The sequence below is a fragment of the Erinaceus europaeus genome, chromosome 7 (assembly GCF_950295315.1).
Source record: "Erinaceus europaeus chromosome 7, mEriEur2.1, whole genome shotgun sequence".
Lineage (NCBI taxonomy): Eukaryota > Metazoa > Chordata > Mammalia > Eulipotyphla > Erinaceidae > Erinaceus > Erinaceus europaeus.
In genome coordinates, this window is record NC_080168.1 from 52,054,585 (window position 1) to 52,074,559 (window position 19,975).

A 19,975-nucleotide genomic window follows, 5' to 3' on the forward strand; every position below is an offset into this window, starting at 1 on the left:
AGGTTCCTTACCCCAGTCCTTGTGCTTTGCATTATGTGCACTTAACCCACTACGCCATCGCCCGGCTCCCGTGAAGCTAATTTTTAAAAATAAAACTGTCATAAAATTGGAAAGGGTGTGCAAAAACTGGCATAAGGATGCCAGTTCGAACCCCCGGCTCCCCACCTGCAGGGGAGTCGCTTCACGGGCAGTGAAGCAGGTCTGCAGGTGTCTCTTTTTCTCTCCCCTTCACTGTCTTCCCCTCCTCCATTTCTCTCTCTGTCCTAACAATGACGACATCAATAACAACAACAACAATAATAACTACAACAACAGTGAAAAACAACAAGGGCAACAAAAGGGAAAACAAATAAAATATAAAAAAAATTGGAAAGGGTAGGGAGATAGCATAGCTTTTACGCCTGAGGCATCTAAGTCCCAGGTTCAATCCCTATACCACCAAAAGCCAGAGCTGAGTAGTGTGTGGGGTAGAGGGAGTCAGGGAGGAGCTAAATTTGAAAATTTATGCTGCCATTTATCAGGGCTGAATTCATACCAGTATGAGTAAAGATTAAATATAATACATCCTTAAATGCCAGAGGGAGATAGAGTAAGTTGGACTTATTCTATGTAAAAAAGTAAACTAAGGTCTTAAGAGAGGTGACTCAGTGCTGATAGGATTTGTGTACATTAGCTTTCTGTTTGATCCCCACCATCAAACTTTGCATCATGCTCTGGTTGTCTCTCTCATTAAATATATAAATAAATGTTTTTTTTCAAAAGCAAAGTTATCGTGTACTTGCTATTTCTTTTTCTAATGTCCCTGCCTCATGAAGTCTCTTTCTATTCTCTGCCTTTGAGTGCACCTTAAACTCTCATGCCATGCAGAAGTGCATGGCTCTATCATCCTCTAGGTAATAAATCGTCAGTTGCTAAAGCCTTAATTTCCATTTACATTTTAGTGAGGAATTATGCTGGACAGGAGTCAGTGGGATTTTGAGGTGAAGGTTTCTTGATGCATACTCTTTATATTACACTACCTAGTGATTAACTGCTTTTAAAATTTTTCTTTATTGGGGGGTTAATGGTTTACAGTTGACAGTAAAATACAATAGTTTGTATATGCATAACATTTCCAAATAATAATACAAGCCCCACTAGGTCCTTCTCTGCCATCATATTCCAGGACCTGAAACCCCCCAGCCCCTCACCCCACCCCAGATTCTTTTACTTTGGTACAATACACCAACTCCAATAGTGATTAAGATAAACTATTTTTAAGGGCTTGTCTGAGATGGAAACCTTTGTGTTATTTTAAAGACTGTATAGTGTTAAAGAAACAACCATCTATGTTACCCCAAAAAAAATCTATAAACAACTGAGAAACTGGAAATTAATACCACTGATGGGAAAACAAAACAAAAAAGCTCATCAGTATTTATCTAGGAGAGTGTTAGTGTTCTTGATGTGGATTTAGTATTTATGGATGTATTTATCCAGGAAATGAGTATGTATGAGTATGTATGTATTTATCCAGGAAATGAGTTTTTCTAATTTACTTGATTATTGCATTGAGGAGTATGACTATTAGGAAAAATATAAATTTTTTTATAAGTATAAAGTAGGATCTATGATAATACCAACAGTGAATCATTTAAGGTTCTGACTTGGTTTTCTGTAACTTTTTTTTTCTTTTTATTATCTTTATTTATTGGCTAGAGACTGTCAGAAATCAAGAGGGTAGAAGGAGATAGGGAGAGAGAGACCTGCAGCACTGCTTCACTACTCGCAAAGCTGTCTCCCCGACTTGGTTTTCAAATTTGTGGATTTGAAATATAATTAAAGAAAAATAATTCCTTTAGCAGTAAAAGTGACAAAATTTTAAAAGTGAAAATTGCCTATAAAGGAAAACTATATATTTCTAATCTTTTTTCAGTAATCATAATGTCTTTGAATTAACAGATCCTAAAAAGCAAAACCATACACCTGTATCCACCATGAGTTCTTCTCAGCCTTTATCTCGACCGCTGCAGCCCATCCAGCCAGCACCACCTCTTCAGCCATCAGGGGTGCCAACAAGTGGGCCATCTCAGACAACCATACACTTATTACCTACAGGTAAACTTGCCGGACCATTGAGTTGAATAAAGCTTTGCTTTTGCCATCAGTTGCATAAGAATTATGGAATTGAATGAAAAGGCTAAATAGAATAGAGTAATTGTCATTGTCACTTAGAAGATGTCTTTTTCAATGTGGTGTAATTGGTTTTTATGACCATCCTGAGTAGCAATACTGCTGTAAATGCTTATAAAGAATACCAAAACTGGATGCCCTTTTCATCTACTATTGTAAATAACAGAAATGTATATAGAATCTCTGAAAAATGTGAGTATAGTGAATGATTCCTTTTGATTATAACCAAGGAGTTACAAGTGACTCAACAAACAATTTTCAAACAATCCTTAACTTCATCCAGGTTTAATTGGCTTATCACTACTATCAGGAAATACACATTTATATTTTATTTTCTGTTTCAAGTAACTGTAAGTCACTTATATTCATGATGTAGCTTCTGTCTTCTAAGTAGCTTGGAAGCCAATCAAGAGTTTTATATAACCTTTTAGTTTTTTGTGTTTTATTTTTTTTAGTTTTTAATATTTATTTATTTGTTTACCCTTTTGTTGTCCTTTTTTTTATTGTTGTTGTTATTGATGTCATCATTGTTGGATAGGACAGAGAGAAGTGGAGAGAAGAGGGGAAGACAGAGGGAGAGAGAAAGATGGACACCTACAGATCTGCTTCACCGCCTGTGAAGCGACTCCCCTGCAGGTGGGGAGCTGGGGGCTTGAACTGGGATCCTTAAGCCGGTCCATGCTCTAGGCGCCACATGCGCTTAACCCCCTGTCCTACCGCCCGACTCCCCAGTAACCTTTTAGTTTTATATAGTCTTTATAAAATAGCCCATTTCATAGAGAATAATCTGGAAAATACTTGTTTAAACATTGTTCTCCATAAAGAAAACATTGAATTCATCTGATATTTTTTTCAGAAAATTTAAAATGACTGTCACCTAATTTATATATTTGAGAAGGAAAGGTCATTAGACATGATCAGTGCAGCTAATAACAGGAACAGAGTGACAAAATCAGTATTCTCACTGTATATATCTTCCTGGGTTTTTTTGTTTGTTTTCTTTAAATTTTTGAAATATTTATTTTTTTTCCCTTTTTGTTGCCCTTGTTGTTTTTCATTGTTGTTGTAGTTATTGTTGTAATTATTAATGCTGTTCTTGTTAGCTAGGACAGAGAGAAATGGAGAGAGGAAGAGAAGACAGAGGGGGAGAGAAAGAGAGACACCTGCAGACCTGCTTCTCCACCTGTGAAGCTGGTGGGGAGCTGGAAGTTCGAACCCAGGTCCTCACGCCAGTCCTTGCACTTCGCACCTGCTGCGCTACCACCCGACTCCCTGTCTTCCCGTTTTTAAAGGCCCATATTAAAAGATAGGATATGTGAAGCTTGAGAAGTCTTTAGTAAAGAATATTTTTATCTTTATTATGTCCAGTGTTTACTTCCAAATTAATTTACTTTAAAATTTTTTTACGTTTATCTTTTTAAAATAATCTTTATTTATTTGGTAGATAGCCAGAAATTGAGAGAGGTGGGGGTGATAGAGAGGGAGAGAGACACCTGCAGCCCTGCTCATGAAGCTTACTCCCTGCAGGTGGGGGCTTGAACCCAGGTCCTTGAACATTGTAATATGTTACAGGTGTACTACCACCCTGCTCCCAATTTTATTTTCTTATAGAACTCTTTTTATGTGGAGGTAGATTTTTTAACATATGCTCATTTATAAACTGTGATTCTAATCGTAGTGTTAGAAACTGTTACTTCTAAAAGTCATTGTTGTAGTCCCATGCTGCCAGTGAGGACTCTGTGTGCATTCTTGTGTATGTGATTTATTCTTCTACTTTTATGTGAGAAAGAGGGAGAGAGATATGAGAGCACTGTTCAGTTGTGGCTTATGGTGGTTCCAGGAATTGAGCCTGGAACTTCTGACACCTTAGAGATGAAAGTCTAGTGCTCTAAGAGCAGGAGAATTCATAGTGGTTATGCAAAAGGCCTTCATACCTGATGTCTTGAGGTCCTAAGTTCAGTCACCATAAATAACCCAGAGTTGAACAGTGCCCTAGTTTAAAAAGGAAACATGAAGAAAGATGGTGATCTAATATGTTATCTTCCTGATCCTTTTTGTTTACTCAAGGCATTACTGTTTTCTGAAACATTAATTTGGGGCGATGCCAGGTTCGAGAAGTCTTTTTAATGGATGTTTGAATAAGAGAAATGTCAGTTGCAGTAGCCAGCAAGGTTCTTCTTCAGCTGTGGGAATACTGAGTCACTCTTTTGGATTTATACTCATTGGTAAAGGGCTGGAGGTCCTAAAGTTACACTCTGCTTAGAACATTTTTTTATCTTTATTTATTGGATAGAGAGAGACAGCCGAAAATCAAGAGGAATAGAGAGAGAGAGAAAGAGACAGAGAGACACCTGCAACACTCCATCACTTGCAAAGCTTTCCCCCTGCAGGTGGGGACCGGGGCTTGTATCCAGGTCCCTGTGCACTCTTAACATCTGCGCTCAACCAGGTGTACCACCACCTGTCCCTTATTTTCTAGTCAACTAAAGAGGGAATAACGTTAGCTGTGGTTGAAGTGTTCCAGCTTGAACTGTAATAATTTTTGTTGACCTTCTCTTTCTTATCATATAAAATTATAGTAAGAGACTCTTAGCTTTATTTACTTTAGTTAGATTTTGTACAGATTTTAATTACTGTGTAATACTATTGACTTAATGTAAAATTGCCTGCATCCTTAATATGGTTTTCTGCCTTTCACTAGCTCCCACCACAGTGAATGTAACACATCGCCCAGTAACTCAGGTGACCACAAGACTCCCTGTACCAAGAGCTCCTGCAAATCACCAAGTGGTTTATACAACTCTCCCAGCACCACCAGCCCAGGCTCCCCTGCGAGGAGGAGCTGTTATGCAGGCTCCTGCTGTTCGGCAGGTCAATCCCCCAAATAGTAAGAGACATTATTTATTTATTTTCAAGAGTCCAGTTTACATGCATATCTTCAGCATTTAGTTGGTGTGGCTGATATTGACATGGGATTTACCAAACAGTGCTTGCAGTATCTCATTAAGTATTCAATTTTTTCCTCTTAGAAAATGTGATATGAAAACAAAGAAAATTGGATATGTGTATTATGTAATTTGTATATTCCTTCAATTTAGCTTGAAGTTTTTATGACCTCTGTATATTTTTTAAAGTATGCCAGTCTCTAGCCTTTAGTCATCTTTTGAAGTCCTTTTTTAAAAAAAATTTTTATTTATAAAAAGGAAACATTGACAAAACCATAGGATAAGACAGATACAACTTCGCACAATTCCCACCACCAGACCTCCATATCCCGTCCCCTCCCCTGATAGCTTTCCTATTCTTTAACCTTCTGGGAGTATGGACCCAAGATCATTGTGGGATGCAGAAGGTTGAAGGTATGGCACTTCGGTAATTGCTTCCCCGCTGAACATGGGCTTTGACAGGTCGATCCATACTCCCAGCCTGTCTCTTTCTTTCCCTAGTGGGGAAGGGCTCTGGCGAAGTGGAGCTCCAGGACACATTGGTGGGGTTGTCTGTCCAGCAAAGTCTGGTCACATCCTGATAGCATCTGGAACCTGGTGGCTGAAAAGAGAGTTAACATACAAAGCCAAACAAATTGTTGAACAATCATGGACCTAAAGGCTGGAATAGTGCAGGTGAAGTGTGTTGGGGGATCCTCCATTTTGTAGATAGCTAGTAGGCATATTTTAGTTATATTTCAAAGGGCATGTAGCTATACTAGTTTTTTTTTTTTTTTTTGCCTGAGCCTGAAATCTGATATGCAGGTGGATCCTTATTATTGTCTGGGGAGATGATGTCATGGCTAGAAAAAGGACCAGAAAGCTGGATCAGGGAAGAGAGTAGTAGCTCTCTAATATGGGAAAGGGGTACAAATATTGTTGACTGTAAACCCCATCGATTTGATGTGATCTGGGGGCCATATTCAGCTTAAGAACCTATGTGACCTCTGCATCCCTCTAGATCTAAGCTCACATTCTGTGGTCATGAGTAGGGACATTCCAAGCAGCCCCAATATCGACCCATCTTCCTCAGGTCTATCATAGAGTATGTTGTCCAGCCTCCCTTCAGATGATGGAACATTCTCTACCATTGTTGATCCAAGTTGAGGGCAAGGTCCTATAAGGGCCCACAAAGGGGTCTATTGTGTTGTTCCTGATAGAAATGACCAGTAACAATGGAGAGAGGGATTTATTTGAGGTCTAGGTTCATCATGTCTGTTTGGGAATCTCAGGACTCCCTGATTAGGGCCCCAGCTGGTGGAATGGCCTGATAGTGACTAAAGAGTCATTGTTAAAGTATGCCAGTCTCTTGCCCTTATTCAGCTTTTGCAGTCCTTGCTTTGATGAGGTTAACTTTGGAGTGAGTGAGAGAACTGTAATAGGAAGTAGGTGAGATCTAAGTCTAAGTGGACACTATTTTACTATGAACTTTATACTGACTCACTATGGACTATTTTTGTATTTTTGCTTTCAGGTATATATTTAGCCCTAATTTATGGATACATGTGAACATAGGCTCTAGCTTATGGGACCTGGCCTATATCTAGGTTTTGGGACTTTGTTAGGAAGTGAACCTCCTGGAATGGTCTCACCTGAGTGATGAGGGTGAAGGCTTGGCATTCCATGCCTGATGTCTCTGTACACAGTCTGAGGTGAAGCATGCTGAGATGGTACTTGTTGCATTGATTAGGTTGGAATCGGCAGATGCAATATCATTTGGTATGACTTGAGAGAAGCATGCAGGGAAGTAAGCTCCACCCCAGAAGTTCCATGATTGGGAGAAACATAGGCTCTATAGAGGAAGTAGGAGATTCCTGTTATCTTAGGGTTTAAGAAGACAATAGATATTTATTGTAATAATCACATTTCTTGGCAACTGGGTTAACTTTGAAAAATCCCTTTGTTAGGATTTGCTGTATCATAGACACCATCACCGTATTTTATGTCCTTTGACATTATTTGCATGTAGCTGTGCCACAGGTTGCTTGTGTTCTCCCTGGACTAAGCTTTTAAGAGAATCAACATATCAAAGACTCAGCCTATGTATTAAAAAGACTCAGTCTGTGCTTTAAAAAGTTTGAAACATTCAGTCAGTTTTTCCCCTCTCATATTACTTAAATGTTGATTTATATGGCTACAAATTAATAGGAGTGTACATAAGCACCATTCCCACCACTAAAAGACTGTGTCCCATCCCATCCTCTCTCCTCCCTCCCACCCCCCACCCCATGAAGCTGAACATCCACCCTCACCCTCTACCCAGGGTTTTTACTTTACAGTACCCTTCCTGATAAAGATCTACAGTCTACTCTTGTTTAAGTAAATTGGAAGTGATTAGTTGTGACTTAGTCTGATGATGGACATAAGAATGATTAGGGCTGGTCTCCAATGAGTGAAGCAGTGTGACTGAGAAATGAAAATGTTAAAGCAAACTTGTATATCCCTTTTTTTTTTTAAGTAATTAAAAACAAATTTATACAAATCTGTACTTAGAGAAAGAAGTAAAACAAATTACCTAAGAACTCTTATCAGGCTAAGAAATAGAACTTTATCAGTATGTTTGAAGACTCTTTCCTGTATGTGTGCCCCCCAGCCCCCCCCCATTAGCTGTATCCCTCCCCTCTTTTTAGACAGAGCTTATCAGTATCCTACTGCTTTTCTGTATGGTTTTAACACCTACATTGGTATCACTACATACATTTAGTCTGGGAAAATTCAATAGCACAACAAATATATATGTTTATATTCTATTATTAAGTGGTAGGTTGCAGGAGAAAATCAACTAGTAGGCTCAGTCTGTGGGTCACAGTTTAATTTTATCTTTTCCAACTTAACAAGAGCTTTCTCTGCAGAAAGTTGTAAACAGAGTCATGAACAAGTTCTGGGTAACTAGGCTCACTGTAGTCAGGATACCTGGCAGAACTGTATTATTATGCTAAATACATAGCAAGGTTATGATAAGCACAGTAGTAGGCTCTTAAGTTTATCTCAGTTCATTCAGCATTTCTGTTGAATGAAGTATCCTTTACTGATCCAGGAGAGCATGAAGGAGAGAGAGGAAGAACTTCATTAGGATAAGGATAATTTAAATGTCTATTCTAGTTAAAAAGATGGAACAGCTTAGATTTTTGTAAAGTCAACTTCAGTTTTACTGCCATTAGAATCACACTGCTCTTTCTGGCCTATATGCCTTCTGCCTGTGCTACACTACTAGTGTTTTAGGGTTTTTACTCAACCCTTTTTGGGGACTTCATTTATTTCTTTCATGAACTGAATCTCTTCCTTTGTTGATTAGTCTTTTCATATTGGTGTCATTCACCCCCTAGTGGCTGCTTGAGAAAAGGATATATAGTTATTTTCTATTCTCATGCTCAAATGATACTTTGACTATCTGTGGACTTTTAGGTTAGAAATGGCAGACTTCAAAGACTTAATCCACCAAAATCTATAATGGAATTACAATTTCATCTTTTGATTTTCTGTAGGTGTCACAGTCCGAGTGCCTCAAACAGCTACATACGTTGTAAATAATGGACTAACCCTGGGATCAGCAGGACCTCAGCTCACCGTGCATCACCGACCACCACAAGTGCATACCGTAAGCTTTCATAATTATCAACTGTAAAGTTTCAAATATTGTTACAATTAATATTTTGAAAAAAATCTTGTTATATCAAGAAGAAATGGCAGAAGTTTTCTTAAGAAAATAGATTTTTACAGTATAGACAATGTCTTTTTATGATATTTTATTTACATATTGGATAGAGACAGAGAAAACCAGAGAGAAGGGGTAGATAGGAAGAGAGATGCCTACAGCAGTGTTTCACTACTCATAAAGCCTCCCCAAGCAGGTGGGGTCCAGGGGCTTTGAACCCATATCCTTGCATATTGTAGCATGTTCACCCAGGTGTGTCACTACCCAGTGCTAGAAAACTGTTCTTAGGGATGGTAAACACTGAGGATTTTGCAGTGAAATAAACCTTTTCAGCACTATGAATCCACTGATTCTGGAAGCGTGTGTGCGTGCACGACTGCACAGACACGCATGTGTTTGTGTGTGTGTGTGTGTGTGTGTGTGTGTGTGTGTGTGTGTGTGTGTGTGTCATAGGACTGAGAAGGGATAGGAAGATAGGGAGAGAGACAGATACTTGCTTCACCACTCATGAAGCATCCTCCCTGCAGGTGGGGAGTGGGGTAAATAGACCATTTCTAATTGGTGGTTAAAAGTTTTTTTGAGTATTGAAAAGAGTATTAAAAAAATAATTCTTTTCCTCAAAACCTTCACCAGTGTTAGTTGCTACATAGTCTAGTATTGTTGATACTTCATTTGTTAGAACAGAGAAAAATCAAAGATTTCTCCATAAGCTTAACTATCAGAACAGTGTTTTAAACAAAATTTGCTGCTTTACCATTGGATTACAATAATATGAAATTTCTAGAGTACAGTTTAACATCTCTATATGTAGAAGCCTCATCACATCCTCCATAATTGTAGTGCCAGCACACCGTCATTTGTTACCTCTCTGGTAGCAACCATATTTTCCACAGACTTTTAGGACTTAAGCCATTTGATTGCTTTAATTATATTTTACATAAGTAAAATCATTAGTAATTATCTTTCACTTTAGCTATATGTTTATTTAATAATGTTACATAATGGACTAAGTCATTTTTAGGGAAAACAAGATAATTTTCTTTAATTACACTCCACATATGACTGAAACCATCAGTAATTAGTTGTCTTTCACTTTAAGTATATGTTTATTTAATAATGTTATATAATGGACTAAGTCATTTTTAGGGGAAAAAGTTAACTTAAGAGGAAGTACAGTGCAACCATTATGCAAATAAGTTTTTCTGTACTTTGTGTTTAAGTGGTTTGCCTTTAGTTTATTCCAGCCTGTTAATTGTAGACTCTCCCTTTTCCTCTTTTCTTTTTAAATTAAAAAAATTAATATTTATTGATTGGATAGAGACAAAGAGAAATTGAGGGGGGAGGGGAAGACAGAGGAAGATGGAAACAGAGACACCTGCAGCCCTGCTTCACCACATGTGAAGCTCTCCCTCATAGGTGGGGATCAGAGGCTTGAACCTGGGTCTTTACGCATTGTAGTATGTTTACTTACCAAGGTGCACCATTGTCTAGCTCCTCCTTTTTTTTTTTTAATGACTGAGACTAGGTGCCTACACAAACCACCATTCTCAGTGGCCATTTTTCTTTCTTATTATTTTGATAGGACAGAGAAATTGAGAACAAAGGTGGAGATAGAGAGGGAGAGAGATACCTTAAGCCCTGCTTTACCTCCTCTAAGGCTTCCTGCTCCAGATGGGGACCAGGGGCTTGAATCCCGTCCATGCACATGGTAATGTGTGTGCTTAACTGGGTGTGCCACCACCTGGCCCCATATTCTGCCTTTTTCTAGATGTGAAAAGTCTAGAAAATTCTGCTTTCCCACTGTGAATATGAATTTGAACTGTAGATTTGCATTCCCTGAAACTATTTAGTATATCCTTTTTTGAGCTTTTACTAGTAAATGGTACTAAGCTAATAAAAGGCATGCAGATTAAGAAGGCTTATCAACCTGGCCTAACAGTAGCTCACTCATTAGTGCTTTGTTATGCATGCAACCTATGTTTGAGCCCAGCACCCACCAAGCAGCAAAGGCTTTTTATTTCCTGAGGAGAGCTCAGTAGTTGGTAGTTTGGTCTAGAAAGTATAGTAGGAGGTGGTTCAGTAGATGAAGTATTGAACTTACAAGCAAAAGGTCCTGAGTTTGAACTCCAGCATTGCATGTGCCCAAGTGATGCTCAGGTGATGCTCTTGGTTTGTGTTCTCCCTCTCCCCCCTTTCTCATTAGTAAATAAACCAATCTTTATTTTAAAAGCTGTAGTCTGGAATAACCTCAGCACCACTGTTAGAACATGCTGGATTACAAATCACTAAATAGAACTTGACAAATTTGTTTTGCTGTGTGGTATTTCCCAGTATTATTGTAAAAGGTTCCTCTAAATCTGGGGTGGGGAACCTCCAGCCTGAGAGGTGTGTCATTTGGTCAGGTCAGCACTGACAAGGCAGTCATTAGTGGGGCAACACTAAGTGCTAATATTTAAGGGAATACTTTTCCATGACCCATGAATGGCCAAACAGCCCTACCCCTGCTTTAAATGATTTCTAAGATGTTTTAGTTTTAATATTCAGGAACACGTCTTTCTGTGATTGTTACAAAACTGCATGACTCTTCTTTTGTTAGGAGCCCCCACGCCCTGTGCACCCAGCACCCTTACCAGAAGCCCCTCAACCACAGCGTCTGCCCCCCGAAGCCGCCAGCACATCTTTGCCTCAGAAGCCACACTTGAAATTAGCAAGGGTTCAGAGTCAAAATGGCATTGTACTGTCTTGGAGTGTTCTGGAGGTGGACCGAAGCTGTGCCACTGTTGACAGCTACCATCTCTATGCTTACCATGAGGAACCCAGTGCCACTGTACCCTCACAATGGAAAAAGATTGGCGAGGTAAAGGCACTCCCCTTACCCATGGCATGCACTCTCACTCAGTTTGTATCTGGCAGCAAATACTACTTTGCTGTACGAGCCAAGGATATTTATGGACGTTTTGGACCTTTCTGTGACCCTCAGTCAACAGATGTGATCTCCTCATCCCAGAGCAGTTAAACCTTGGAGCCTTTATCTCTTCCTATCTCAGAAGTTCCACCTTTTGGTCTTGTTTTAATCTTGTGCATGATACTCATTGTAAAATCCACATTGTGCAAGATTTTCTTGGACTGATATGTATATACACTACATTTGTTTATAATCAGAAGTAAAATAAACTCTGTCCATAAAGCAAGAATCTTTTCCTGGAAAATTCAAGCTTCAAGGTTTTGAAATGTAAATGTGCACCTTGCTTTAGTTTTAAGATTGGGGAATATATGTGGGTGTTTGTGTGTGTGTGTGTTTCCCTATTTATATGTTTATTGCAGTGGAATCTCCCATTTTTATTCTCTAATTTACCTCTCCTCTAGTATGAAATCAGAGGATTTGAGGTATGTAACTGGCATGATTCTGCTTTGAGGGATCTGTATATCATAGTCAAATGATTTAAACTGAATCTAAACAAAACCCAAAGAAAACAAAGCAAAAATATTAGTTTTAATAGATGATTCTGAACACAGGAAAGGATGTTTATTTTCTCTTTTGTCTCTTCTAGATTAGGTGAAAAGATCTGCAGTCCCCCTTACCTTCACATATCTGGCTTTTACATTTATTTTGTGCCTTAATGATTAACTACAGAATCAGCAGGGCCATTTGCCCATTGTTGTTTACTCTCTCCTTTCACCTTCATTTCTTCTTCATTTCCACCATATTTAGTGTACTCCCCTCAAACCAAGGCATGAATATATATATTACACGGAGGGATATATATATCACTCCATGTAGTTCTAAAATTCTGACTTGCTATTTTTTTCAAGACTGTAAATCTCTTTTTGGGTCACTATTTTGAATTAAATATATATAAAGTACATTAAGAGAAGACCTACTGTATAATTTTTTCCCTTCATACATATTTTATTATCTATGCTGCACACTTTCAGAGATTAAGCAGTTCTAGTTCCCTTTATGACCTAAAGGATTCTTTCAAATCAGAGTAGTTGGATTCATAAAACAATAGTATCTAAGCTTCATTTCCTTCTCATTCTTCCTGTTTTAACTTTGTTTTGATGTTTTACTTGAATTGAATACTCTTTGGGTTCATATTATATACCAATCAGATATATATCTCTGTTCCTCTGAGTACTACCTGATTTTAACTTAGAGGTCTTGGATTTTTGGTGTAAGTGCCAGCCACACTGTTATTGGGTAGGTAGGTATTTGAGTGTAGATATTTTAGGATGAGAGAGCTGGGGTAAGTCTGGAGATGACAATGCAGTTGGAAATATTTTGCAAGACATGAACTCTACCATTGAGCTCTCTTATCAGGCACTTGGATGAGCAATATTTTGAAAGGAATTCTTAGAGTTTGTAAAACAAAAGAAAAAGAAAAATAATTTTTTTTAATTTTATTTTTGCCTCTAGGGTTATCGCTGGGGCTTGGCGCCAGCACTATGAATCCACTTGCTCCTGGTGGCCATTTTTTCCATTTATTGGATTAGGATAGAGTGTAAAAGAAAAATAATCTTTTTGGGGGGTCCTATCAAAAAATGAATGACGTCGACAACAACAATAATAACCACAACAAGGCTACAACAAGGGCAACAAAGGGGGGGGGGTGGCCTCCAGGAGCAGTGGATTCATGAGTGTAGGCACTGAGTCCCAGCAATAACTCTGGAGGCAAAAAAAAAAAATCTTCTTTTACCATATTTGAATTATTTCCACCTTCTTAAATGGTCATTAATTTTCACCTGGAATTATAGGAGAAGCTGTCCCTTTTGTTATTGCTGCCTTGTTGGCATCTTTGATAGCTTTGTGATAGGAAGCATTCTATTTGTAAAGAAACTCTTGAGAGACTTTCACTGGTCAAAAATACTATCATATTAGCTGTGATATTTGATTAAAACTGAAGAAAACCTATAGTTTTTCTCAGTGCTTGAAACCTTTTATACCTTCAGAAAATGGGACTCAGTAAGAGCTATCATTTCCATGAATAAAATTTGCTAGTCATCAACATTACCCATTCTAGGATTAATGACATGGTAAAGAAGTTACCAATGAAAATTTTAAAAGGAAGATATATATGAATACTTGCCTACACCCACGTCTGTGCATTTTTACCACAAATGGTTTCAGTGTTGATTTATATGTCCAAGATCATTTCTGTCTACATAATGGAAAAATTGTCTAGAGTAATAATAACAATTTGGTTACCTAGCTTAGAAGAAGTTCACTTGATGAACATTTATTTATATTCCCTAGATTCTTTTAAAAAAAAAAAGCTTTTATAGCATTTAATCAGGTAAAGAAAATTCAAAAGTATAAAAGTAATTATTTTAGCTTATTATGTATTTTCTATTAAAGAAGAAAAAATCAAATAGGGATCCTAAAAGTAGATTCACTACAGTAAAATAAAACTTTTTATTCCAAATGGTAGAAGGAAGGCACAAGGAGAGACTGCACTTACTTGATCACACAGTATATTATAAGATGGTTTCAAATTAGACCACCAACGTTTATAGTTACATTGGTCTTTTTGAAAGGTGCTAGGCTTGAACCCTTAGGCTTTTATTTTGGACAGGTTTTAATGTTGATGAATGCTAATTTTTGGTTTGTCTCTTTGGGGGAGAGAATTGAGGACTTAAGTAGAAATAGTTAACTGGCTAAAGGCTTTGTAGTAGCAGTTCACACTCCATGGTACCTTTTAAAAATTTCCAGGTACCTTTTCACAAAGTATTACAAATAAGCTTGTCTGTCCCCTTTTGGGAATGCAATCGAGCCATGCTTTTAGCCTGACAATACTTGCATAAGTATTGCCTTATTGGAAATCCTGGAAATTTTTGATATTTTGACCTGAAATGTAGGATGTTTATATGGCATTTAAAGGTTAACGGTGATGTTTGTTAACTCTCTACTTTGCACTTTGTCAGAGTAATTTTCACCCTGTTTTAAGTGTGAGTAAGTCTCTCTTTAAAATTATGTTCTTGCCAGAAATTTTTAAATTACATGTAAAGACAACATTTGTTGTTAACAGTTAACTTTATGAGGTAACTATATTCCTCTGTGTCTCTAGACTCACTTTTAAAAATATATTTTTAAAGAATACTGTGTACTGTTTAACACAGTAGTTTATGAAAGAAGTGAAGAGTTTTCTTCCTTAAGTTAATATTGGATACCATTCACCTCACAAAGAGGTGTTCCCTATTCCTGTCCCCATTGCTAGGTAATAAATGAAAGGCTTAATGGGGGGGAGGGGGTGATATCTAAAGCAAGGAGCTTTTAATCTTAGGTATGTATGTCTGTCTGCAGAACTCCCGAAGCCAGCTGCACTATAAGGTTCTTTTACTGTTATTGGATTAAGTGTAAACTTAGTTTTTGTTACTTACTCTTTTGCTTACTTTTTTGAATTATCATTTATGCAGCAAGGTGAGTGTTAGTATTGCATGATATGCATTTATCTTGTTCCACAAATTTTCCAGTACTGTACAAGAGTATCAAAATAATGCCTGTGGTACCCTCCCTTCTCACTTTCATACACTATGATCTTAGCACAGTAGAGTACTGCAGAGACCTTCCAAGTGTTCCCCCTGACTTACTCTTTTGGGCTCTTTGTACTCTTATTTATTTGTTTTTATCATTGGCCAGTCCTTGGACTGTTTTATTCTTCTTTCCATAAACCATGTCCCAGTATTAGATTATTACAAAGAACTTTATCTAAAGCTAACATATAATTCTGCCTTCTTTACTCTTCACTGAGGAAAATGATCTGTGTAGCCACCCAGCTATCTCCCTCACAACCACTCCTTTCTTAAATATTGGGACAAGGGGGGTGGGGTGGGGCACTTCTCATGAGATGTTTTGTTAGTGTGGCAGATATCTAAATGCAAACCTTATTCCCCTTGAGCCAGCTAATGGGGAAGAATAGGATAATGCAAACATGTTTTGTCTTCTCATCTTAATATTCTAAGTTTTTTTTTTTTGTAGTGTCAGCTAAGTGCCCATCATTTATATTTAAATGCTGTCTTTATAAATGTTTTGTTTGTAAATAAGGTAACTGGGCAATCAAGCACCTCTTGGGAATCCTGGCTTTAGTATTTTATCAACCATCTCAAAATTAAACACAAAAATAAATTCTTTGTAGGAAACTTGCATCCTGATTTTCCCTTATTGCATTGAAAGTGTAAATAATATGACAAAATAAGACCTAATGTCTAATATAAAGTGGGCTATATAGCAAGTTGCCCTATTTTTATTAGGTTTTTGAAAGTCTTTGTGTTATTTTTGTTGTTGTTTTCTTTTCTAAATGTATAATAGTGATGTCTGTATAAGTGTTAACTGTAGTGGGATTTTGTCCAACAAGCCTGAAATTTATACTTTGAAATAAACTACTGGATTTGTAACAATCTGAGTATTGTGATTCATTCTGGGTGTTTCCAGTCCCCTTGTGTTTTGTCTTATTTTTAAAATTTCTCACTTTGATAATAATTGTGTGTTATACTGTACTGTATGGTTTAATTTAACCAATTTGGTGATACCATGACACTGAAAACATACATATTCAGCTTTAAAAGAAAAGTTAGGGAAATCCAGGGAGGTGGTGGAGTAGATAAAACATTGGACTATCAAGTATGAAGTTCTGAGTTAAAATCCCAAGCAGCTCATGTGCCAAAGTGATGCTCTGGTTCACTTTCTCTCTTTCTCTTCTTATTTCTCTCATTAATGTAAATCTTCAATATATTTACAAAGAAAGTTGCTACACAGAGTTCCTGGTCTAGTTCATATGTTCTTTTACCTGCTTATCACACTGAGGTATGCTAAATTGTGAACATAGGTCACATTACAAAAGAACTCAACAGATGCTTCTTTATGATCATAGAAATCATTACCTTTCTGCCAGTTTCCTTTAAAAAACACAACTCCACTGTCCCCCAGGGTTTTGCATTTCCAGTCCCAGAAAAGAACATGGAGGAGTGTCAGTTCATAGGGTGAAGGTTGGGAAATGGCACCCATTTGAGTTTCCACTGATGAGTTTCTTAATGGCACAGCTATCTAAAGGATTCTGGGAGATGTGGTCTGTGAAGTCAGACATGAAAGGAGAACAAAGATTTTGATGAGCAGGAAAGCAGTTTCTGCTATACCTTACTGTTTTTAAGTTTGTATACTAAAGCCTGATACTGTCATTTATCATAGATACTGTTTCTTTTTTTCACCTATGATGAATGCTTGTTAAAAAAAATAGTGACTAGATTTAATATATTTTATTAAGATGAATTCTAAAGGGAAAAAAAAAACATAGCTAAAATAGTGCCTTTGGTTTCTTATTTGTATCCCTCCATTCCCTCTTCTCCCTCTTTAATTTTCTGTCAAGTTACAAAACTGGTTTCATGGTCACAAAATCAAAGTTGTAGACCTCCGGCATGCCCTTATGGAGAGTTTTGTTGAAACGGTTCCAGTGAAAAGCAGGGAGGCCATCTTGTACCGTGGGACCACTGATTGCATAGGCTGTGTATTTAAATGTGAGGTAGAAATCTGCCACCTGCAAAGAGATGAGGCGTTTCAGAAAATAACTTAGAAAACTGACTGACCCAACCCCTGGTTTTTTTCTCTTCCCTGCTTTTTTTAAAAAATTGATTTTTTATTGGATAGAGACAGCCAGAAATCTAGAGGGAAGGGGAGATAGAGAGGAAGAGAGGTAGAGAGACACCTGCAGCACTGCTTCATCACTCGCAAAGCCTTCCCCTTGCAGGTGGGGACCGGGGACTCAAACCTGGGTCCTTGTTCATTGTAACATGTGCGCTCAACTAGGTGTGCCACCACCCCGCCCCTCTTCCCTGCTTTTTTTCCATAGTAATTATATATGTCAACAATTTGTTTGGCTTTATATATTAACTCTTTTCAGCCACCAGGTTCCAGATGCTAACATGATGCCAACCAGACTTCGTTTGGGCAGATGACCCCACCACTGTGTCCTGGAGCCCTGCTTCCCCAGAGCCCTGCCCCACTAGGGGAAGAGAGAGACAGACTGGCAGTATGGATTCACCTGCCAACACCCATGTTCAGCAGGGAAGTAGTTACAGAAGCCAGACCTTCAACCTTCTGCATCCCACAATGACCCTGGGCCCATACTCCCAGAGGGATAAATAGGAAAGCTATCAGGGCAGGGGATAGGATATGGAGTTCTGGTGATGGGAATTGTGTGTGGAGTTGTACCCCTCTTATCCTATGACTTTTGTCAGTGTTTCCTTTTTATAAATTTTTAAAATAAATATTAAATAATATACATTAAATATGTAATTAAATGCATTGATTAAAATATAACATAAATAATATAAATTTTATATGTTTAACCAGAGCACTACTCAGCTCTGGTGGTACAGAGAATTGAACCAAGACTTTGGAGCTTCAGGCATGAGAGTCTATAACCATTTTGCTATCTACCCTCACTCCAGAGTAATAATATTAACGTCCTTTAAAATAAAGCCATGTAAACTCCTACAACATGGTATCTTTAGCTACTTCATGGGTATTTTCTGTACCCATTTGTCATTCAAATGTGAGCTGACCAATAGATGTGTGTTAAATTATGAATGTAGCCAATGGGAACTGGAATCATCACTCGTATTAAAAATTGTAGTTTCAAAATTACTCAGTTTTCTTATTTAAAAAGTAGAATGATAACCCTGCTCCTTAGGATAGTTGTCATGAGGAATAATGAGAACAAATGCTTGGGCCAGTGCCTAGAATGTTAACTCCTCAATTAAAAGTTATTATTCAGATTAGTAGCAGGAGTTTTAAAGTAAAAAGAACTCAGTATCTGATGTCTGGTTCTCAAAAGCATACTCTAAGCATACTTGGTCATAGCAGATCTTGACCTAGGAAAGAAGGAAATGTCTCATAACTCCTGATTCTTTTTCTGATTTGTAGTGTTTGTTGATTTCCATGGTGTAAATATGTTCTCTGTGGCTGATTCCAAGCTATTCACATGGTGTAAACCAACCTGAGTAATTGGTTCTCACAAGCCTACATGAGTAGCCCATCACTGCAAACCTTTAGCTACAGCTCATATCATAAGATATGCCACAGCATTTAACAATTCTAACATGCTGTACACCCATTAGTACTCTGGACATCTAGTGCAATGCGTATTCCTTCAAGTCCTGTTTATTTTATTTGTTTGGTTGTTTATTTATTTTTGCCTCCAGAGTTATTGTTGGGGGGGTCAGAGCCAGCACTATGAATTCACTGCTCCTAGTGGCCATTTGTTTTTCCATTTTATTGGATAGGACAGAGAAATTGATAGAGGAGGGGGAGATAGAGCAGGAGAAAGACACCTGCAGACCCGCTTCACCACTCATGAAGTATACCCTCTGCAGGTGGAGGCTGGGGGGGGAGGTCTCGAACCTGTATCCTAGCACTTTATACTATGTACACTTAACTAGGTGTGCCACTGCCCGGCCCCCAATTCAAGTCCTGTTTAATGTAAAATCATACCACTTTTAACACTTTGTTCTCTGAACTCTGGGCCAATCAGTCTGGTAAGATTTTTGAGGCATCAACTTTATCATCTTCATCATCATGTACATTAACAAATAACTCATTGTGTAACAAGCTCAACATTTTACTGATTCTGAATGCTCTTAAAACAATCCTAGGAGGTAAGTACTATTACTCCCATTTTGCAGACGAGGAAGTGAAGCATCATAAGACTGGTGATTTACTATTACATGGCAGAAGAGGGTTTTGAAGTTGGGCAATGATAACTACTAGACACTATCTGAACAAGCTAATTCCTGAATTGAGATTGTGGCTAGAATCATCATGCTTGATGACACAGTTTTTTATGACTCTGCCTTTGAACAGCTTAGGTGCCGGTAGAAAGGGAAAATTCAAAAGCAAGTCTAGCACATTACCTTTGTGTCATAGCAACCTCCAGGACTTGGGTTATGTGAATTCAGGTCTTCACGGCAGCAGATGGTATTGCAGGGATCACCCTTACTATAAGGGTCCTTCTTATAATCTAGGAAAATGAGTGGTGGGAAACTATGTGAACAGTGACTATTTGAGATGCATATTCACAGTAAGCTTTTGAACCTGTTAAAAACTGAGGCTGTCGGGAATCTATCCCATAGCTTCCTGCTCACCCTGCTCCCAAATGCAGAGGTGTTCTTGGGC

At 38.0% G+C, this 19,975-nt stretch overlaps 2 protein-coding genes across 6 annotated transcripts in view; one reads left to right on the top strand and one right to left on the bottom strand.

Annotated features, from left to right (window-relative positions):
- Positions 1-16,206, top strand: part of ATF7IP (activating transcription factor 7 interacting protein) — a 115,145-nt gene extending 98,939 nt beyond the window's left edge. For all 5 annotated transcript variants that reach the window (XM_060194417.1, XM_007533139.3, XM_060194418.1 and 2 more), the window contains exons 12-15: positions 1,942-2,097; positions 4,874-5,059; positions 8,642-8,754; positions 11,408-16,206. In XM_060194417.1, coding sequence (XP_060050400.1) covers positions 1,942-2,097; positions 4,874-5,059; positions 8,642-8,754; positions 11,408-11,827 — 875 coding nt within the window. In that variant the 3' untranslated portion in view covers positions 11,828-16,206. The remainder of the gene's footprint in view (positions 1-1,941; positions 2,098-4,873; positions 5,060-8,641; positions 8,755-11,407) is intronic.
- An 840-nt stretch (positions 16,207-17,046) lies between these two features.
- Positions 17,047-19,975, bottom strand: part of PLBD1 (phospholipase B domain containing 1) — a 58,774-nt gene continuing 55,845 nt past the window's right edge. The window contains exons 10-11 of the mRNA XM_007533141.3: positions 19,714-19,820; positions 17,047-17,339 (exon numbers count right to left, since the gene is read on the bottom strand). Coding sequence (XP_007533203.1) covers positions 17,172-17,339; positions 19,714-19,820 — 275 coding nt within the window. The 3' untranslated portion in view covers positions 17,047-17,171. The remainder of the gene's footprint in view (positions 17,340-19,713; positions 19,821-19,975) is intronic.